Source organism: Stenella coeruleoalba (genome assembly GCF_951394435.1).
Source record: "Stenella coeruleoalba genome assembly, chromosome: 14".
Taxonomy (NCBI): Eukaryota; Metazoa; Chordata; class Mammalia; order Artiodactyla; family Delphinidae; genus Stenella; species Stenella coeruleoalba.
The window spans coordinates 62,029,140-62,052,693 of record NC_137160.1 but is presented as its reverse complement, the minus strand read 5'-3'; the positions used below and the strand labels follow the sequence as shown (position 1 = coordinate 62,052,693).

Genomic DNA, 23,554 nt, shown 5'->3' with positions numbered 1-23,554 from the left:
ATAAAATCTAATACAGTTTAATCTTATAGGTTTTACATTAAAATTTTCAATCCATCTGGAATTTACTTGTACATATGGTATGAGGTAGTGGTATTCCAGCTGTTTGTCAATTATACCATTTTGATATTTCTCTTTATTTCCATTACTACATCTATTTTCTGACTTTATTTTTATGTAATAACTAGAAATTGCTGTTTTTCTACCAAAGTCAACAAGTTATTTTCTCTGAGCAGACTATGAGATTTCTATAATTGATAGAGGACTTCTAATCACTCTTCTTAGGGAAATAAACAAACATATACATACATAAATTAAATCATGTCCAGTGAAGTTATCCTTTAGATAATTAACTTGCACTCTTCCAAACAGATGATGAAGAGTATTTTCCTTAAAGTCTGCACTTACGTAACCAAAATGAAGTTGAGTTTTGCCAATTAATCAGTATGAATGATAAAAAATGAGTGTTGGGCTTCCCTGGTGGCGCAGTGGTTGAGAGTCCGCCTGCCGATGCAGGGGGCACGGGTTCATGCCCCGATCCGGGAAGATCCCACATGCCGCGGAGCGGCTGGGACCGTGAGCCATGGCCACTGAGCCTGCGCGTCCAGAGCCTGTGCTTCGCAACAGGAGAGGCCACAACAGTGAGAGGCCCGCGTACCGCAAAAAAATGAGTGTTGAGTCTTGGATTATTTACTTTCACTAACTTACAACAGATCAATTTTTATATTGTATATACAACATAATCACTCTTGAATATTAACCTCATGTTTTAATTTTCTTCATTTCATAGTTTAACAGAACAAGATTAGAATTAAAATAATACAACTGTAGGCGTGTGGCCATGGCACACGTGTCCCATGTCTCTTTCCAGGGGCGCTACTGCCAATGAGCTAAGACTGTTTTGGGCATTTTCAGTGCAGAAGGATGGAAATATGGATTTTTTAAAAATCATGAGTGCAAGCTAACATTTCTGATTTAAATTTAACTTCAAAGGGACTTAATATCTTGACTTATCTTTGAATTATAACATCACATTTGTCTTCTACTAAAAACCTTGGTTGCTAACAACCTCAATCTATTTGCTTTATCCTGATATGTGTATATATAGAAATTTTAAAATATACTTAAATAAACCTATAAAATACAGAAATACATATTTATGTTATATATTTTATATAAAATATAAAAATGGGCTCTCTTCATGTCCAGTGACTTCGGCGTAGAAACAGGCAACCCTCTTAGTGGCTTTAACATCGACATTAAATAACAAAGGGGAAAGCAAACTTGTAGTGGGACCAAGTGATCCCAAGTGAACAGAAGGCACAGGATTGGTTAACCCTCCTCCTCCCAGAGGCAGGGCAGGTGCGGGCGGCAGCCCTACAGGTGAGGCTGACGGGAAACCTTCAGACCTCAGACCCGCTGGCACCTACTCCACAAAGGCCCCCTGGGGGACCGGCCCTGCTTCCTGGACACCAAACTGAAACACACGTCACAGCAAAGCCGAGGAGGAGCATCTGCTGAGAGGCCGCGACACCTGTAAGGACCTCGAGGGTCTCCACGCCTGAGCTTCTTCAGAAGGAAAGGTAGAACTTTACTGTGAGGTGTCACTTCAAAACCTTCTGAGAAAGACTACTGTCAATACCCTAATTAATAAGTGATATTCCATTAAGTTTACTGAATATTGGCAGAAAAAGTGATATTCGGATTTTTAAATCTCTTATTAAAACAATTCCTTTGTTATGTTTACCTCTTTAAAACATTTTTTATTACAAAAATAGTTAATAGTTGAACCTGGTGGGAAGTGGAGACAGGCCAGTGGAAGGCAGGCCTCCTCCCGCCTCAGGGCAGGGTTGTGAGGACAGAGCCCAGGGGGCCCGGGCGTCACCCTCTGCCTGCCACTCCCAGAGCCATCTGCCGTCCACATTTGGTGTCCACAGGAAGGTGGGTCCCCTCCACAGGGGTCTCCTCAGGGCTCAGCTGCAGGGGACCCCAAGAAAGCGGCCTTGAGCAGGTCCACCCTCTTTGCTGGAGGCTCCCAAAAGAAGCAGGGGAAGGGTGGCTCCTGGCAGCCACCTGTTGCACCTGCCTAGGTGGGCTCTGCCCACAGAGTCAGAGCCAGCGCACATCAGACCGGACGCAATTACTAACTTACTAGAGTAGGAAAAGTTAGTTTGCTAACGTTGTTTTGGCAAGGATGTAGAAAAACAGGCAGGAGACGAGTCAGCAATGTCCACTCAAATTATACTGCCCCTGCCCTGCCTTCCACCCGCTGTCCATGCTGCAGTGCTTTACCCGACAGGTGTCCTTGGAAATACATGAAGTGACAGCTGCAGATGGAGAGTCTGTGTCACTGTTTGCAGCAGAAAGACTGAAATGGCCAATGTGTCCATTAAGACTCCCAGTTTGTCATTTATCTTTTGATTTTGGTTATGCTTTTTCCACCCAGAAAATTTTAATTTGTATGTCGTTGAGTTGATCTCTTTCTTATGTGACTGTCAGTTTTTATTCCAAAATTAGAAATTAATAACTGATATTGTTTTCCATATTTTCTCCTGGGACTTTTATACTTTCATTGTTAACCTATGATTCACCCGGAAGCTAATCTGGGATAACCCATCTTTTCCCCACTGAGGTGCCACTTTTACCTTGCACTGAATTTCTGTATGTATTTGGGGCTTTCGGATTCATCCTGCACATGCTAGTCTCACCCAGCTACTTGCAGTCCTGTCGTTAGTAAGATCTCAAGGGGTATTCGTGCTACAGGGGAGCACCCGGCAGCAATGTGGACACGTTACCCCCTGCCCAAACCTGTTGTAACCTCCAGTGAGATTTTAAAGTTTTCTTCACGTAAATTTTACATTTCCTTATACGTTTATTCATAGGGGTTTTATTTTTTCCATGACTATTTTCTTATATAGAAAAACTGTTGACTTTTGTGTATCAGTCATGTAATCCAGTCACATTACCGAATTCTTTTTATGATCTTTAAAGGAAACCCTCTTGGAATCCCAGGTCGACAATTACATCACTGTCCTGTGCGTTTCGCCTCCTCCCTGTCTATCTCACTGGCCGCTGGGCAGCCCCCAGGGCCATGCCTCATACAGCAGTGGGCTGAGCAGTCCCGGCCTGCTCCTGACCAGCCCTTCCAGCGTTTCTCCATTCGCACAACCTGCTTTTGACTTGAGATATAAAAACATTATTGTGTGAAGCAACCTGTCATCCATTTGTAAGATAGTATATTATCCATATGCTCTTGATATTTCCATGGAAATACTTAGACACAGAAGCTCAGTGGATGCATCCACTTGTTCAAAGCATGAACCCTCTCCCCCACACCCCCATACTTTACCCACTGAGGCTTCAGAGGTGAACCGCCTTCGGCATAGGTGCCCATCAGTCGGCTGGGCACCTTCCCCGAGCACCTGGAAGGCAGGTAGGGAAGGTGCTCCATGGAGGGGCAGTGCTGGGAGGTGCCCCTCCCCTACCAAGAAGGACAGGCCTGTGGAAGCACAAAGGAGGGGGGACCAGGCCAAGGAGGAGGATCCGAGCTGGCCCGGCTCTGGTGGCACACGGGTCTCCCCTGAGTTTAGGAAGATGGCTCCAGAGAAGCTGACGCAGAGTCGCCCTTGTGCCCGAAAGCACAAGGGCAATGGTGGCGGCTGTGGGTGGCGCCCTGGCATCTGGCATGGCGGGGTCTGCGTTGTGCCTGCTGGCCTCACAGCTCTCAGGGAGCAAGTCTCACATGCAGCCAAGTCCACAAGGTGGCATTTCCTCAGGCTGACCCCACAGAACAGCCATTTTGTGGGTCATCCCAAACGCAGGGAGGACCTCCTGAAGCGAACAGCGTGGGGCTTCCCACCGACCTGAGGGCAGGTCAGCACAACAGTGGCCCTGGGCCTGGGTCAGCCTTGCTCATGAAGCAAACACACAATCACCTCCACATGCGTCCGTGCATCTTCTGGGGTCAGCACCGGGCTCAGGAGAAGTAATGGTTATAACACCCCTGGGAGGATTGCGTTTCCAGCCACACTCTCACCACCGGCCTCTCCTCACCTCGTGTCACAGCCCGTGCTGCTCCGAGGTCGTGCCTGCCCCTGCGGGGCGTCCCCGCCGCACCCCTCCTGTCTGCACGAGCGTCCACGGGCGTCAGAGATGGGAACACGGCCCAGTGCTCAGTGGGCTCAGGGCGCAGTTAAAGACTTACAGGATCCCCTGTCCCAGATCTTTCCCTGGGCATGAAATGAAAAATCTAAAGAGGAAACAAAACAGGGAAGTGTCCACTTTAGGAGTGTGGACATTGAAGAGAGCTGACACTGAAGGAGAGCAGTTTTAATCACAGAGGGATCAACAGTTGTGGGACTGCCTCTACCCTTCACCTGTGATTACTGACCCATGTGGCAGACATACGTATAAGACTGTCTTAAATCTGTGCTCAGGAAGGAGAGTGTTTCTCTGTCGCGGTTGTAAATGCTGGGGGTTAGAGCCCTCCTGGCAGCTCTGCACACCCTCCGAGGTCCTTCTGCTCCATCGATAATACCCGGCTGCGACCCCCATGCTGCTGCACAACCACACACCAGCAATGGCCACAGAGCAATTAATACTCACGTCTCTCCTGGTAGAACCAGGGAACATCACAGCAGGAGAGCACTCCGTCCCCTCGGGCGGCTCACTGCCCTCACTCCCTGTGCCCCGGGTCCCTCTGGTACCTGATGGCAGTGCCCTTCTACACCGGATTCTGGAGTTGTCCCATCCAGCTTTAATTTCAATAAACGCTCTCTTAAAATATACCATCAACCTCTCCAATGTGTCTGCACAGAACGTGGAGCCTGCCCCACTCCGGAGAAAGACAATTTCTTTGAAAGGAAGCTTTCCTTTCTACTCTGGGCAATTAGCTAAAAGACAAAGGAACCAAGAAGGAATTTCTTAAGGGAAACAGAACTGTAATGGAGGAGAAAAATCACAGAACAGACCAAGGTGCTTGGAAATAATTAGCAGAATAAAGTGATATTCTAATGTCTACATGACAGCATATAAAAAACCACCAAATTCAATGGAAATTAAGTTTATTTCTGGATATACCAACTAAAATATACACCATATTTATTCAGAATATCATAATCAATGCAAAAATAGAACTCTCTTCTCCCCTGTAAAAGTTAAATACAATACTGTAGGATAGTTACATGATTATTTTAGTCAGGTCTTCAGTATTAGTTTCTCAAAAGAACAAATCTATAGTTATAGACATCCAATTTATCATACAAAATATATACAAAGGCGTAACTGTAGTATAGAAAAAAATGAAGTTACCAAAATATAACTTATGTCATTTACTTTACACAAAGTGGACTCTAGTTAACTTTTCCCAAGAGCTTCACCAATGAGTCGAACGGCGACACTCTTGCCTTCGTCGGTTTGAACAACGAGCAAAGCTTCAAACTTGCCCACAGACCTGGGCTTGAACTGCACAGGCATGTTGATGTAGTGCTGGGCTCTGCAGAGAGAAAGGGGTGTCAACACCAAGGCCACGGTACACGGAGCCCCTCCAGCCTCACGATGCCTGGCGGAGAGCAAACACGGTCAAGTAAGCAGGAGCCAAGAGGCCCAGGGCCTGGTGCTGCATCTGTAGAAGCAGGAGGCCACCGGCCCCCGAAAGGTCAGGGAGCACGTGCCACCAACCGCCCCCGGGGCAGCAGGACCAACATTTACAGGGCTGGTGGGTTTTGCTCCAAATTTCATATGAAACCTTCCAAAAGTCTTCTTGAAAATTTATTTTCAGATTCTATCCAGGCAGGTAATGAATGCCCTGTACTTAAAAGTAGTACATGGGTGGGGGGTTGTTTTTGCTCATAAAACGAGGTCCCAAAAGCTTCAAAAATACACCTTTATTCCCAGGGAATGAGACAAAGGCACTTTCCCACACCTGTGTGATGTCACCAACTTTCTGTCTTAAGCATTTCTGAGTGAAACTTTACAGCTTTCAGACTCTCCTCAGAGGGCAGGGGCCCCGCCCTTGATCTCAACCACACGTGTTCAGGATCAGCCATTGGATCTGACCTGTGCTTTTGTTTCCAGCATGTTTCCTGATGAACCCAGCACAGTGGGCTAGAAATTCAGAAAACAGTCTAAGTATTTCAAAGCCCTTTTCCTGCACGTAACTGATAACGCAGAATATACATATTTAAAGTCTGGGTCATTTTCCCCCAATGCATTTACCTCATTTCCCCACATCAAAGTTAAGGTGCCTTTAAAAAAACTGGTACCTTTCGATGGCACTGACAAAGGACAATTTTCTCTTTCATGTTAGCATCTCAATCCTCAGAATGACGTAGTACAATCTGCCAACCTAAGAGGCTTTTTTAACTTATGAATTACTAAAAGCATTAAAATACCCCAAGTAAATCTCTAGAGGATCTCATTATTAACATGGAATAAAGAAACCCATATTTAACTGAGGAAGGGTTTTGAAAAACATATTATGACAAACATGTATCCCCTGCTTTAGATTTACAGACACTGAATAAATGGGGGGTGCAACTTAAAAAGAACCACGGATTCACACAACTCCAGCACCAGCAGTGCGGCGAAGCAGTGACTGTGCTGTTACCAAGAGGGCTTTACGCTCTCTCCACACACATGCACACTCACATACACATGCACACTCCCACCCCCCCCACAGCACACACTCACACCCCACACACATGCACACTCACACACACACATATACACACGCATACACACACCACACACATATAAACACACTGCACACACACACACACACACACACGGGAACACGTAATAGGAAAGCACATAGACACAACACAGAGATCTAGTTCAAAACCTCCTACCATCCAATGACGAATTTTGCAGCAGAGGCCCCAGAGCAAGCAGCAGGAGGTACAGAGGCAGGGCCGGCGGGGTGCCCGGAACCCCCTCACCCCTCATGCCCATGAACCTACAAATTACAGCAACCGTAATTTTTCTTTTTCTTTAACTTAAAACGAGCACTTTGCTGCTCCCTGGCTTCCCTCTGAAGGACACAGCAGGGCCTGGCCGCTCAGCCGCAGGGGCTGGCTCACCAGGACCTGCATGCGCTGCTGTGAGCCCAGCAGACGGGGCCTTAGCTGCAATGTCTCAGCAGAGATTAGACTTGAACAAAGTTAACAGAGGATGCTTTCGGGGGTAAGTGGAAACACAACAAATTCTTCTTAAAAAGACATGAGAAAGAGATGATCACCTAGAGCCCAAGACAGAACCTTTACCAAAAAACTGCTCATTAATGCTCCTTTTCCATTAGCTCCTTCACAATCTACCGCTTTCCGTGGATGACATAAACCTGCCCAACACACGCCCTCCCCCAGCACCTCCGCCTAAGGCAAAACCCCCAGGACGTGCGGGGCTCCCGCCTACTGATCTGCAGTCAGCTGACAGTCCCCACCGCACGAGGACAGCCCGGGAGAGGGGCCTCCTGGGAGGGCGTACCCGAGGTGACGGAAGCCGCGCTACTACTTGGGGAGTGGGGTTCACGGGTCCCAGGGCAAGCGGCCCCTGAGGAAGAGAACGTGACCACAGGGGACAGGGAGGGGCTCCCCAGGAGCCTCGGCACAGACTGTCTACCCGCCACAGACTGTCTACCTGCCGAGGCCAGCCTCGCCATACCGGCCCCCTACAGCTCATGAGCCCGTCCAGGGTCCAACAGTCTCGTTCTCGGGACAGGTACAAAGCCCTCCGCGCCTGCACTGACAGCAGCCCCTGCCTCAGTTTGCGGAAGAATTCTCAGGTGAGCTCCACTTTAGAAGAGTGGACACTGAAGAGAGCTGACAAACCGCTACTTCTCCGAAATAGAAAGAAGTCATTCTTACATATGAAAAAACCAGCTTTCTCACCTTCCTTTACGTAAGGCTTAAGGCTTAAGCCTACGGACATGTCATGAGAGAAGACTTTTCTACGACTTAGAGTTTACTTCACCTTGTTGAACAGATCAAAGTTACTGCTTTGCATGCATGGTTTTCTTATTCATATTTCATCAAGTTTACACTGAGTTGCTAATTATTAAAGTTGATGCTGGAATCTGTAACATTATATATTTATCCTAAGTTCCATAATGAAATGCATCAGAATAACTTTACCTGCCACCAATAAAGTATAAAATTACCTTATTTAAATTTCTTTTCAAAGTATAAAAAGTTAAAAACATTTTAAAATAATATGTTTGAAGAGTATAAGCAAACAAAATGTATCTTGTGATGCTATTTTAAATGCTAGCTTATGTAAACTGCCCGAATTTTGCTTAATTACAAAATAGTTTCTCATGTTTCTAAGTTCTCTTAGATGTTGTGACATGACTTAGGCTGCAGAGAAAAGCACTGAGTGTCTAATTCAGGACAGCTTAAAATGTTCTAGCACTGGAATGGCAAGTCACCAAGTTCAACTCTATAAAAATGTCTACTTTTAGATTACTAGAATGAACACATTTTATATTTTAAAATTGGTTTTTAGACAAGTTGAAACTAAGCAAAACGCCATCTCATTTATAAAGGTTCCTTGTTAGGAATGCTTTAAGCATCACGCCTGTCATGTCAACAGCACTGCAGGGAGCTGTGCGTGATGAGGAGGAGGAAGTGCTGCTGGGACACGAGATGGGCACCCAGGCGCACGAGGAAGGAGGACACTACCCGCTGGTCACAGGGGTAGGAGGAGGAAACTGAAGGTGGCAATTATGAAAATACTCTGACATGTTAACTGCCAAAATTACATTTCAATTTAGGTCGTGTGGTCTCCTGTGAAGGTCTAACAGCTCACTGGTGACCACAAACTGCCTGTGGGCCTCACTCAGCTGGCTGGTCCCTACAGCCCTGCTAGGCCAGAGGCTGCCGCATGTAATGCTATTGGGATCGAACACAAACAGGTTCTTTTTCTACAAAGGATCAAGAAGGAGCTGATTTACAAATTTCAGCTAAAATATAATTCAATTTTTAAAAATCTGTGAAAGCAAATTAAGCAAAGAACATAACATCAGAAGAGAATTTGAAACTACAGTGTATTTAACGATGAAAGCTGGAAAAGGAATGTTTATCTCCAGGTAAGTTGACTGCATCATCCTTCAGCCATAAAATGGGCAAGTGACATAAAGCCAAGTAATTTAACAAGTTATTGTAAGTAATGAGTCCTTACCAAAACTGTAGATGAGCTGAATGCAAACAGTGTTTTTTAAAAAGCTGCTAGGCTCTTCAAGGGAATTTTTTTTAAATCTGAAGGTTTCTTGAACTTTTTTTAAAAAGACTTTTTTAAAGATAAAAGCTCCTTGAAACAAAAATCTGAAGCCCATCCAGTAAGCTGTGACAGGTATACACTGGTCTACACATAAGTATTCCACCCCCTCTGCTTCACGTTTAAAGACACACACCTGCAAAACGCTGACCAAGCTCAGGGATGTGAACGAGACACAGAGTAAACGGGAAGCAGAGTTAATAAGGCCGTTATGATAAAGTTCAAATTCAGATAATAACGGTGTTCAGGACAGATCACTTACTCAGTATCAATTTGTACTCTGTTACTAAAAAGTGTCACAATTGGGAATTTAAACAACCTATTTTTAAATAGGTGAATTGTTTCTGCAGCTCTGCCTCAGTTCAGCAGAGCCAACCTACTCTACTGACTGTGGAATGTCGCCAGTCTCAGGCCGTCATGGGAGGGACCCACAGACAAGAGCTCAGGGCAGAAAAGCGGGAAAGCTCAGCCTTAGGAGTGCTGTAAACCCAGGCCCCCCTCATCCATGTTCTCACTGAAGGGACTGGCTGGGAAAGCACCGACAGAAACCGTGATGCTCTACCGACATTGTGGGTCCTGCTGGGGCTCCCCAGGACCACCTCTCACATACTCCTGTAACGAGTCCAGGCTGCCAGTGGCTTTTCATCTCCATTTCACAAATTAGGAAACTGAGGCTCAGAGAAGTTAAGTCCATGGTAGCTTTCTAGGTATATTCATTGCTGACTCTGCACAACTCGTGCCTTTAGGTTGGGCTCCTGAGAGGCAGGTTTCATAGCACATGGGATGGGGGAGGAGGGACGAGAAGGGGAAGAAAGGACGAGAGGTGGAGAGAACGGTCCCCACGACTCATCTTCCAGTATCTGGAGGTAAGTGTAAGCTTCTGAGTCAGTGCTCCTGGGCTAGTAACTCAGAGACAGTCCTTGAATGCCTGCAAGTGGGCCAAGTTTTCACAAAATATAACATGTTTCTGGGACAGCCTCTTGATGCTAAAATGAAAGATCTTATAATAACTAAATTGTTTAATTAAAGATTCAAAGATGAAGATAAAATTATTTTTCAGTATTAAGTGCAACAGAACTCTACTGTTAAAATTCTAAATAACAGTGACAACTCAGTTTGAGATTTCAGCCTTTATGTACATCATATGGAAAAAGAAAATTAGCAAGACCCTAAAACAATTAACAAAATGGCAGTAAGTACATACCTATCAATAATTACTTTACATGTAAATGGATTCAATGCTCCAGTCAAAAGAGCAGCTGAATGGATACAAAAACAAGGCCCGTATATATGCTGCTACAAAAGTCACTTAAGATCCAAAGACACTCATAGACTGACAGTGAGAGGATGGAAAAAGGTATTATATGGAAGCAACCCAAGTGCCCATCAACAGATGAACGGATAAAGATGTGGTGTAGATACACAGTGGAATACTACTCAGCCATAAAGAAGAGTGAAATCTTGCCATTTGCAATAACATGAATGGACCTGGAGGATATTATGCTAAGTGAAATAAGTCAGAGAGAGACAAATACTGTATGATTTCACTTCCATGTGGAATCTAAAAAACAAAACAAATGAACAAACATAACAAAACAGAAATAGAGTCATAGATACAAAGACAAAACAGGTGGTTGCCAGAGGGGATGGGGGTAGGAGGAAGAAAGAAATAGGTGAGGGAGATTAAGAGATACAAACGTCCACAGTTCCAAAATAAATGAATCACACGTATGAAATGTACAGCGTGGGGAATATAGTCAATAACTATGTAATATCTTTGTGTGGTAATGTATCATCCTAGATTTAGTGTGGTGATCAGTTTCAAACGTATAGAAATAAAAACATACAGAAATACAGGAATTAACAGTGTTGTAGGTCAATTATACTTCAAAAACAAATGCATAGAAAAGATCAGATTTGTGGTTACCAGAGGCAGGGGGTTGGGGGAGGGAGAACTGGATGATGAGACAGTCAAAAAGTACAAACTTCCAGTTGTAAGGTTAAGTACCTACCAGGGATGTGATGTACAACACGATAAATATACTGAACATGTTGTACATTATATATGAAAGTTGTTAAGAGAATAAATCCTAACAGTTCACATCGCAGGAAAAAAAATTTTTTCTATATCTTTAATTTTGTATCTATATGAGATGATGGTGTTCACAAAACTTATTGTGATAATCATTTCATCATGTATGTAAGTCAAATCATTATGCAGTATACCTCAAACTTACACAGTGCTGTATGCCAATTATGTCAATAAAACTGAAAGAATATATATACATACATACACCTTAAAAATAAATAAAAACAAACACATTTTAAAAAAAAGAAAATAAGCAAGGATGACAAGAAAATGTAGCCCTGATTTAAGAACAATACAGGGTTATTTGAAGACTGACAACTGGAAAATAGGATAATAAAATTTTCCCAATTAATCTGGGAAGGTTTTTGTCCTAATTAGTTAAAATTTAAATCCCTGATTCTCAGTGTAGTGAAAATAACATGTGACACAGAAATCACTCTAAAGTTAATCACAAGATAATTAAGGTTCTATGTAAGTATATGGCTGTCAAAATACTGGGAAACAGGAGTCACGCACTAAGTCCAAACACTGCGCAAGTTTGAGTTGCTACTCGCCACACGTACCCATAGGTCACGGACTGTTTCCCTAGCAGGTTCCTTGTCTCCTTCACCACGTGCTTGGTGCTCAGTGGTGTTGGTGAGGAGGATGAGGGGTTGCAACAGAGAGAGACCTCACAGTCCTAACCCCCAAGAGCAATCTCAGGCTCCTGAACACAAAGACCTGCACTAGGATGAGAACATTTTGATTTATGATAAACTCACCTCAAAGAATATTTTGAATGTTTGACGTAGAAAGGTTCTCTGGGACTTAAAAACTTGAGCTGGAATTTAATATGAAACATTTTATGAAGTTATACAAGTTAGATATTTGTGCATACTTAAATCAACATACCGTATAGCCACAAAATGAGGTAAAACGATAAATGCTCATGAAAACACTTAGGGGAAGTTTAATGAGTTTATTCTAGTTCTAACTGGAGTAAATGTTATCCAGAAATATGTTGGTGTGATAGTACAGAAGAAAACAAGAGGAAAAATTAAAAAATGAAAATATGAAAACAAATACTAAATAATTTTCAATTTTCAGGTAAAGGATCATGAAATTCCCTTGAGTTTCTTTTCAAATAACAGTATTAAGGCATTTTAAAACTTAACTATTATAACTTAATCTATAAAACAAGCTTCTAATTATCAGGAAAATGTTTATCAAATAGTAGAATACACTTACGTTTCCAAAACCCACAGCAAGATTTCCAACTTACCAAGTGTGTAATAAAAGAATTATTTCGCAAATTGACTTTCAACGTCCTTGACTCCCCAACTCTCGTTGGCAGAAACCGATACACATCTTCTGGGGCATAAACTCCACGGTGGGTGAGGTCACGCTGCCTGCTATGGAGATAGGTCTGAAGGTTAACTATTTAAAATCCATAGTAACTTAAACTATTTGTATATATTACATTATGAAGTGTGGCTTTGTTTTCTCCCGCAACTCAGTTAAAGTAGCTCTGTAAAGGCGACTGACTAATGTGTGTTAAGACAAACTGCTGGCGGCAGGAAGTGTCCAGGGGTGCGGGGAAGCAGCTGAGACAGCAGCAGCGCTTCCTCCTCCCTGAGAGGAACTTAACATATTTTCCTTACAAGCACCTTCCTCCACAACTAAGTTAGACCTAAATGTTAGTTAACTAAAGATTATAAGAAACATTTTCATGTAAGTCAGAAAGAAAAAGACAAATACCATATGATATCACTTATATGTGGAATCTAAAATACGACACATATGATCATATCTAAGAAACAGAAACAGACTCATGGACATAGAGAACAGACTGGAGGTTGCCAAGAGGGAGGGGGGTGGGGGAAGATGGAGTGGGAGGTTGGGGTTAGCAGATGTAAGCTTTTATAGAGAGAATGGATAAACAACAAGGTCCTACTGTATAGCACAGGGAACTATATTCAATATCCTGTAATAAACCATAATGGAGAAGAATATTAAAAAAAGAATGTATATATATGTATAACTGAATTGCTTTGCTGTGCAGCAGGAATTAATACAACACTGTAAATCAACTATACTTCAATTTAAAAAAAGTTAAAAAAAAGAAACATATCCCTGAAAAAAAAATTTTTTTTTCATTAGGTAAAACATTTATATACTATCATTAAAGCTTTGTAAGCTGCTGGTATAACATACATTTTTCGAAGTTTTTAAGAATCTACTTTCATACACTGTGTTTTGGAATGTAAATTGGAACAGCTACTTTGGGAACATTCTTTGGCAGTTTAAGGTTAAATAAATTTCTACCGTATGACCCAGCAATTCTACTCTTAGATATTTTTACCCAAAAGAAATGAAAAAATATGTCCACAGAAATACACATATAATAATATTCACTGCACCTTCATTCACAAGGGCTCCAAGTCAGAAGCCACCAAATGCTAAAAGGAAAATGAAACAATCGTGATGTGCTCCTATGATGGGGCACGAGAACTCAACAACAAAAGGAACAAACCATAGGTACACTCACCAACACGGATGATCCCGAAATCACTACGTTAAGTGAAAGCCAGACACAACTTGAGTGCACATGTGCATGAAATTCCACAAAACTATGGCAACACACAGGAACAGAACAAATCCTGGGTGAGGGTGTGGGTGGCTGCAGAGAGGCATGCATGTGAGGACGCTCCAGGAGAGAGAAACGGTCTCTACCTGGCTGCAGTGGGGGTGACGTACGTCAATCACAGGTAAGCCACTGGGCATTTTACCGAATGTAATTATACCTCAATAAAGCCCTGGGAAAAATTCATGAGAATGACAGAAACAACATACCCAGGTATGAGAGCAGACGCCTCTGATACAGGTTGTCTTCGGGGCTTAAGTAAATTATCTATTTTAATGAGGCTATTTGTGGAAATGCGTGAATTTTCAAGCTCACGTTCTGCTTTGACACTCTGTATAAAAAAATCACAGGGTGGAGGAGGAGAAATAAACATGTGGACACTTACCTATTTGAATTCTACTACTTCCTTCCTAATTTTTAAAAAGGAGATTTAAGATTTCTAAATTCCTTTAATCACAAAATGCTTTATCTTGCACTGTTTCTTTCTCTCTCTCTTTCTCACACACACACACAAACACACAATCTTACCTAATTAAGGCAAACAAATTTCATAGAGCCAATCAATAAAGACACGTAAGAAAACTAAGATGATAAGAATCTATAACAGAATTAATGGGATAACAATAATACCAAAAACAACAGGCCAGTTTTTCATGTCAGTTTCCCTTGGTGTCTTTAAAAAAACACACCCAATAATTTACTTAAATTCAGTGTAACACTCACGTGTCCAGAGAGCTGGAATCTCAAGGTGTGCTTCAGGTGAGGCTCTTTAAGAGGGTGACACTCAACGTCCCAAAACTGGGCATAGTCCCCTCTATCTCTGGGCAAAAACGTGATGGAGACCTACAAACAACACATCCAGGAGAGAAATTCAGACACGGAATCTTACACACATGCAGTTAGATTACCAATTCAAAGTGTGGTATGAAAAAATTGAAGGGAAAAATGTCTTTGCTTTGGCTAATTCTGCCACTAATCAGATCCAAGTATACTTTTCTTTAAGGCTTTAAGTAACATATTCCTCAAAATGTAAATTTTTTAATTAAAAAAAAGTTATTAATTACTGTAGCTCTGTAGTACAGTCTAAAGTCAGGAAGCCTGACTGCTCCAGCTCCATCTTTCTTTCTCAAGACTGCTTTGGCTATCTGGGGTCTTTTGTGTTTCCAATCAAATTTAAAAATTTTTTGTACTAGTTCTGTGAAAAATGCCATTGTTATTTTGATAGGGATTGCACTGAATCTATAGATTGCCTTGGGTAGTATGGTCATTTTAATAATATTAATTCTTCCAATCCAAGAACACAGTACATCTGTTGTCATCTTTAATTTCTTTCATCAGTGTCTTACAGTTTTCTGAGTACAGGTCTTTTGCCTCCTTAGGTAGGTTTATTCCTAAGTATTTTATTCTTCTTGATGCAATGGTAAATGGGATTGTTTCCTTTTCCCTTTCTGATAGTTTGTTGTTACTGTACAGAAATGTAACAGATTTCTGTATGTTAATTTTGTATCCTGCAACTTTAGCAAATTCATTAATAAGTTCTAGTTTTCTGGTATAGAAAATCTTCAGGATTTTCTAAGCATAGTATCGTATCATATGCAAACAGTGAGTTTTACTTCTTTTCCAATTTGGATCCATTTTATCTCTCTTTCTTCTCTGATTACCGTGGCTAGGACTTCCAAAACTATGTTGAATAATAGTAGCGAGAGTGGACATTCTTGTCTTGTTTCTGACCTAAGAGGGAATGCTTTCAACTTTTCACCGTTGAGTATGATGTTACCTGTGGGTTTGTCAAATACGGCATTTATAATGTTGAGGTATGTTCCCACTTTCTGAAGAGTTTTAAATCATAAACGGATGTTGAATTTTATCAAAAGCTTTTTCTACATCTATTGAGATGATCATATATATTTTTTGTTTTTAATTAATTGATTGATCAATTAATTATTTTGGCTGCTTTGGGTCTTCGTTGCTGTGCGCAGGCTTTCTCTAGTTGCGGCGAGCAGGGGCTACTCTTTGTTGTGGTGCACGGGCTTCTCATTGCGGTTGCTTCTCTTGTTGCGGAGCACAGGCTCTAGGCACGTGGGCTTCAGTAGTTGTGGCGCACAGGCTTAGTTAGTTGCTCCACGGCATGTGGGATCTTCCCAGACCCGGGATCAAACCCGTGTCCCCTGCAATGGCAGGCGGATTCTTAACCACTGCGCTGCCAGGGAAGTCCCTGATCATATGGTTTTTATTCTTCAATGTGTTGATGTGGTGTATCACACTGACTGATTTACAGATATTGAAAAATCCTTGCATCCCTGGGATAAATCCCACTTGATCATGGTGTATGATCCTTTTAATGTATTGTTGGATTCAGTTTGCTAGTACTTTTTTGAGGATTTTTGCATCCATGTTCACCAGTGATATTAGTCTGTAATTTTCTTCTTTGTGTGATATCTTTGCCTGGTTTTGATAACAGGGTGATGATGGCCTCATAGAATGAATTACAAAGTGTTCTTTCCTCTGCAATTTTTTGGAATAGTTTGAGAGGGAGAGGTGTTAACTCTTCTCTAAATGTTTGGTAGAATTCACTATACCACAAAGCTACAGTACTCAAAAACAGCATGGTACTGGCTCCAAAACAGACACATAGATCTATGGAACAGGACAAAAAGCTCAGAAATAAAACCACCCATCTATGGTCAATTATCTACAACAAAGGAGGTAAGAGTATAAAATGGAGAAAGGACAGTCTCCTCAGTAAGTGGTTCTGGGAAAACTGGACAGCTACATGTAAGAGAATGAAATTGGAACATTCTTTAACACCATATACAAAAATAAACTCAAGATGGATTAAAGACCAGAAACCATAAAACTGCTACAGGAAAACAAAGGCAGAACACTCTTTGACATTAATCATAGCAGTACTTTTTTTGGATCTGTCTCCTAAGGTAAAGGAAATAAAAGCAAAAATAAACAAATAGGACCTAATTAAACTTAAAAGCTTTTGCACAGCAAAGGAAACCATCAACAAAATGAAAAGACAACCTACTAAAGGGAGAAAATATTTGCAAATGATATGACCAGTAAGGAGTTAATATCCAACATATATAAAAACCTCACACAACTCAACATCAAAAAAATCAAACAACTGATTAAAAAATGGGCAGAAGAACTGAATAGACATTTATTCAAAGAGGAAATGCAGATGGCCAACAGGCACATGAAAAGATGCTCAACATCACTAATCACCAGGGAAATGCAAATCAAGACCACAATGAGATATCACCTCACACCTGTTAGAATGGCTATCATCAAAAAAAGAACACAAATAACAAATATTGGCGAGAATGTAGAGAAAAGGAAACCCTAGTACACTGTTGGTGGAAATGTAAACTAGTGCAGCCACTATGGAGAAAAGTATGGAGGTTTCTCAAAAAACTAAAAATAGAACTGCCATATGATGCAGTGATTCCACTCCTGAGTATTTACCCAAAAAATTAAAAACTAAAAACACTAATTTGAAAAGATACATGCACCCCAATGTTCACAGAAGCACTACTTACAATTGCCAAGACATGGAAGGAACGTAAGTGTCCATCAATAGACGAATGGATAGAGAAGATGTAGTAATATACATGTGTGTGTATATGTGTATATATATATATGTGTGTATATATATGTATATATATACACACACATACATATACACACAATGGAATATTACTCATCCATGAAAAAGAATAAAATCATGCCATTTGTAGCAACATGGATTTGGAAAGCATTGTACTAAGTGAAAAAAGTCAGACAAAGAAAGACAAATACTGTATGATATCACTTATCTATGGAATCTAAAAAATGCAACAAATAAAAAATAAGCAGACTCACAGATGTAGGCAACAAACTAGTGGTTACCAGTGGGGAAAAGGAAGCAGGGAGGGGCAACATAGGGGTAGTGGATTAAGAGGTACTAACTCTTTAGGTATAAATAAGCTACAAGGATATATTGTACAACATGGGGAATATAGCCAATATTGCACAATAACAAATGGAGTATAACCTTTAAAAATTGTGAATCATTATATTGTACACCTGTAACATATGCTATTGTACAATATTTCAAAAAATAGAAATAAAATGTTAAAATAATGCAAACTCTTAAAAAAAAGTTATTAAAAAATTCTAGAGTACAAGACCTAAATGAGGAAGGTCTGACACCCCCCAAAATACAATGCAGACTTCCATGGAAATGCTTATGGGACCCACTGCTGGCCAAGTGGTGAAGGACTAAGGCCTCACACCTCACTGACTGCAGGGGACGAGAGGGTCCACAGGAAGGAAGGGGTGGGTGTGGGAGCAGAGGCAGAGGAGCCAGGATGCTGTGCCCACCAGAGCAGCTCTTACCCTAACTCACTTCAGAACATCACCCCGACCACACAGCTCCAAGTCAAACACACGAAATCTTTGTGTGCAGCATGTCAAAGGTCAACAATGAGGAAGTTGAAGTATTTTAAAACAGTACTTTATAAATTTTACCAGCGTTAAGAGCTTTTTAATTAAATGTTTAGTGTTAAAAATACTGATTCCTAGTTAGGGTAACAATAAATCAGTATCTTTGAGTCTGGACTTAACATTAAAATGCTTCATTGACCTAATTTCTGTGGACACGGAATCTAAGAAACAACTGGGCCTGCAGGCTGGGAGCACAGAGGCAGGAGCTACCGGGGTGGGGGACATGGATGACAGGGCAATGGGAGGATTCAGAAAGGATGGATACAACCATGCCCTGAATGGTGCAAGCACACAACCATCTGGAGCCACTGGAACCACAGCACCACACTTCCTACAAACCCCACTTACACTTCCTCTAACACCAATGAATAAAAAACAGAGGAGGGAAAACCCACTACTACTGCATGTTCTACAACAAGCCCTAACATGCCTTAGGCTCATTTAGTCTCATCTCACACTGACCAACGTTTCACACAATTATGGTGTCTCAGTCATAACGAACTAATTGTTTTTTCCTTCTGGATCAGTACTCTATACAACCACAATTGTGCTCTTTGGTAATACTTCCCTAAAGGGTCCCAGAGGGATGTGCTGTGCACATAAATTAAGTATCCAGACCTAGAGTGCATTTGAGAGATGTGATCTGACAATGTGGTGAGCAGCGACTTCAGTCCAGGATACACAGTGACGCACAAAACAAAAACCAGAGACCTCACGGAGGTTACATTTCCATGTCAACTATTATAAGAGGAGAAATTCCTGGGAGACAATCTAGTCCTCATTTTTCTTTTTTTTTTTACAGCTTTGTTCACATACCACGTAATTCACCCATTTTAGGTGTAGTCAGTGGTTTTTAGTGTATCTCCAGAACTGTGCAACCATGCCCACAATCTAATTTAAAATACTCACAACAATCCCAAAAGAAATCCCATGCCATGAGCAGTTGCCCACCATTCTCCACCCTCACTCCCAGCCCCAGCAACCACTAATCTACTTTCTGCCTCTACAGATTTACCATTTTAGATATTTCCCATAAATTGAACCTTACAATATCTGGCCTTTTGTGGTTTCACTTGGCATGTTCATCCACGTGATAGCATGTTATTAGTACTTCATTCCTTTTATTGACAAATAAAATTTCATTGTATGGACACACCACATTTTGCTTATCAGTCGATAGACACTTGGGTTATTTCTACCTTTTTGAGCTATTGTAAACAAGGCTGCTATGAACATTTGTGTACAAGTTTGAACACTGGTTTTGAATTTTTTTGAGTATTTATCCAGAAGTGTGATTGTTGGACCATATGGTAACTCTACCTTTAACTTACTGAGGAACTGTCAAACTGGTTTCACTGTGGCTGCACCCTTTTCCATTCCCACCAGCAGTGTATGAGGGTTCCAATTTCCCCACATCCTTGTCAACACTTGATATTACTATTATTATTATTTTAAAATCACAGTCATCCTAGTGAGTATGAAGTGATCTCACTGTGGTTTTGATTTGCATTTCCCCAATGACTAGTGATTCTAAGCATCTTTTCATGTCTTCACTGGCCACTGGTATATCTTCTTTGGAAAAATGTCTATTCAGAGTTTCTGCCCATTTTTTAAACTGGGTATTTGTCTTTATATTATTGAGTTGTTGCACTCTGGATACAAGTACTTTGATGCACTCTGGATACACTTGATGCACTCTGGATACAAGTACTTTGTCAAATACATGATTTGTAAATGTTTTCTCCCATACTCTGGGTTTTCTTTTCACACTCTTAATCGTGTCCTTTGATGCACAAAGTTTTACACTTTGATAATTCATCTATTTTTCCTTTTGTTACTTGAGCTTTATTGGTGTTACATCTAACAAACCGATGCTTAACCCAAAGTGGTGAAGATCAACAGTTACCTTCTAGCAGTTTTACAGCTTTAGCTCTTACACGTAGGTCTATGGTCCACTTCAAGTTAATTTTTATATATAGTGTGAGATAAGGGTTGAATTTAATTCTTTTGCACATGGATATCCAGCTGTCCCAGCACCACTGTTGAAAAACATTCTTTCCCTGTTGAATTGTCCCTTATTGAAAAATCAGCTGACCATAAATATGAGGATTTATTTTGGGACTTTCACATCTACATCACATATTTTATAGGTCTATCTTTATGTCAATACCACACTGTTTTGATTACCGTAGCTTTGTAGGTTTTGAAAATGGGAAGTGTGAAACCTCCAACTTTATCCTTTTCCAAGATTGTTTTGGTTATTCTGGGTCCCTTGCACACCCACATGAATTTTAGGACCAGCCTGTCAATCTCTTAAAAACAAGCTGGGATTTTCATTGGGACCTGTAGATGAGTTTAGGGAGCACTGCTGTTTTAATACCATCAGGTCTTCTGATCCATGCACAGCTCACGACTTTCCTGCTGGGGCTTCTCTGCACCTTCCTTTCAGATGCAGAACTTCTGCTGAGCAACGTGTGCTCCCTGCTCAGCTGCTTGTGGTCTGGGAAGTGAAATAAACTACGCTGGTAGAACTCTGTGTCTTTACAAGAAAGTCAGAAACCCTCTGGAAACCTGTTACACAGACCCAGTGAAGCACACAGAGTTTGTGACTCTGTCATTGCTCAAAAATTCTCTCATGGTCAGTTGCAAGCTCACAACTATGTTCTAATAAACCTTATTACAAGTTTGAATCTCTGAGGAACTGGACCCATATCAAGTAAATGCTATAGTTTAAATGAGTTTTGGCTATCAGAATGAAAAAGGAAAAGTGTATTACTGAGGCCACGTGAACAACTAGCATCCCTGCGAGATACATGAAGGGGCCAGGTCAGGGCTACAAACAAAACAGAACTTACCAGGGCAGTGGTACTAAAGGGACCTGTCACACTTGCCCCTGAAGACACACTGTTGACCCCACATGAACACTGAGTGGTCTGCAACACTGGTAGAGTTTTCTGACTACAGCTGGTGAACAAAACCACTGTCTAGATCAACGCTACCAGAAGCGTGTTCTAAGCACTGGCAACCTGAGGCCACTTGAAGTGCTTACACCAGAATGTAAACCAACCGCACCACCAAGCACGGTGTTTTGTTTCATACAAGATGTCCCGCTGAAGAAGCAGAGCGCTGACCTGTGCTGCAGCTGCTCCTGCAGCAGCCTGGCTGTGAGCAGCACTGGTCCAGGTGGAGTGAACTCTTCTGGGTGGAAACAATGAGGCACTCCTGGCCAGCCAACACTGTGTTCTTACCAGACGGCTGTGAAAAGGTGTCAGAACTCACCTTCTGGACTCCATGGCTTTCCAGTACACCAGAAATAGGAGAACATCTGAATGCTGCATAGGTAGCTCTAAAAACATCTCCACTTTCATCAACTCCCTACAAAGACACCGTTTAAACAATCAAATAAAAAAACAAAAAAGTAAGTGGATCTATTCCACTGACACCATTGCCTTCACGGTCATTGAGGTCAAACCAGCCTGTTTCATGGTGGGCCAGGAGCACCCTGGGCTTGGCTCACACCAGGCCTCACCTGACGCAGACCCTCATCCCACCACTGGCGGCAGTGCTCTGTAGGAGAGGAGGCTGCTCCCGCATCGGAGGACTGCCATTTCCTCAAAGACCCTGAAGACCCTGCTGAGCATGTGCTTCATTTTTTGTCAGTGGGCCCAGCACTATCTTTTTTTTTTTTGCGGTACATGGGCCTCTCACTGCTGTGGCATCTCCCGTTGCGGAGCACAGCCTCCAGATGCGCAGATCCAGCGGCCATGGCTCACGGGTCCAGCCGCTCCGCAGCATGTGGGATCCTCCCAGACCGGGGTACGAACCCGCGTCCCCTGCATCGGCAGGCGGACTCTCAACCACTGCACCACCAGGGAAGCCCCCAGCACTATCTTTTACACATGTCTTGTTAACATTATGGCTCATAACCACGATGGTCAAACCAAGAAAAGGGCAGAGCGGCCACATCACACGTGACCACACACTTGGCTCGGGTGCTGCCCAGTGGCGGACACCACTTGCAGGGCACACAGGCTAAGATTCACTGGCAAGGAAGGTTCAATCCCGTCTCTGCACTCGCTCCCACTAGGTGAAAACACACAGCAGCACTTGGAACTCAGGATAGAAAAGCACACACACAATGCCCTGGTATAAAACTTATATATATTTTTCAAAATAGTTATTTCAGATAAAAAGCAGAGTTGCAGGAGAGAGCATGAAACAGAGCAAGCACGTATTTTCACATACATTCTCTAACTTGACTCTCAAAACCACCTTGTGAACACAACTGGGCAGGTTAGCCCCACTTACAAACATAATTAAGTAAATGAAGCAGGGGAACAAAAACCAGTAATCTCAACATATGCTCATAATTCAGATTTTGAAACATCCTGCATAAAGTTAAACATTAAAATGAGTATATCTGAGGCAATTATTACTGACCTTGACGTAAGGTGGGGCTAAGGATGACAGGTGCCACCTCACTTCTGTGTCACCGTGATTCTCAAGTTCCAGGTAACTTCCTAAAAGGAACACATTTAACAACTCAAACTCTTTGAGGGGTAAATAAACAAGCAGATTCGTGGGATAATTTGTGGAAAATACTGTGTTGACCTCATCACAGGGAAAAAATACACTTAGATCCCTTGGAGTCCAACAGGAATAACATTATTTTCTAACGAAGTCCTGTCAGACAGATGCCCTATCTTGTATTTAATGGAAGTGCAATGCAAAAAGCTACTGAAGAACTACAGCAGGGTCTTCACCATGCATGAACCCCTGGTGCTGCACAGGTTAAGAGGCTGCACGGGGTCAGAGTGCGGGCAGAGCCTGGCCCATGTCACTGCGGCCCTCGGTCGAGATGCCGCACAGGGTGACCTGCATGCATCAGGCCTGGTGATGGCCAAGGGAGGAAAGTCAGCGGGCAGATGTGGGGTTTATTCTGAAGACAGACTGCAAAGGACGTGCTGACGGACGGGACAGGTGAACAGAAGGGAAGAGACATCAACTGTAGGGATTTGGCTCAACCAAGTGCACAAGCAGTGGTGCCACTGCTAACATGGGAAAGGCTGGAGAAGCAGGTT

General features: G+C 42.2%; 1 protein-coding gene across 1 annotated transcript in view; it reads right to left on the bottom strand.

The window, feature by feature from the left end:
- Positions 1–5,096: 5,096 nt before the first annotated feature.
- The window catches only part of CEP192 (centrosomal protein 192), a gene marked incomplete at its 5' end in the record, with an annotated part of 58,077 nt that continues 39,619 nt past the window's right edge, over positions 5,097–23,554 (bottom strand). The window contains 7 exons of the mRNA XM_079943041.1: positions 5,097–5,491; positions 12,118–12,176; positions 12,618–12,747; positions 14,189–14,310; positions 14,703–14,822; positions 21,753–21,848; positions 22,914–22,993. Of these exons, the coding sequence (XP_079799167.1) occupies positions 5,353–5,491; positions 12,118–12,176; positions 12,618–12,747; positions 14,189–14,310; positions 14,703–14,822; positions 21,753–21,848; positions 22,914–22,993 (746 nt within the window). The 3' untranslated portion in view covers positions 5,097–5,352. The remainder of the gene's footprint in view (positions 5,492–12,117; positions 12,177–12,617; positions 12,748–14,188; positions 14,311–14,702; positions 14,823–21,752; positions 21,849–22,913; positions 22,994–23,554) is intronic.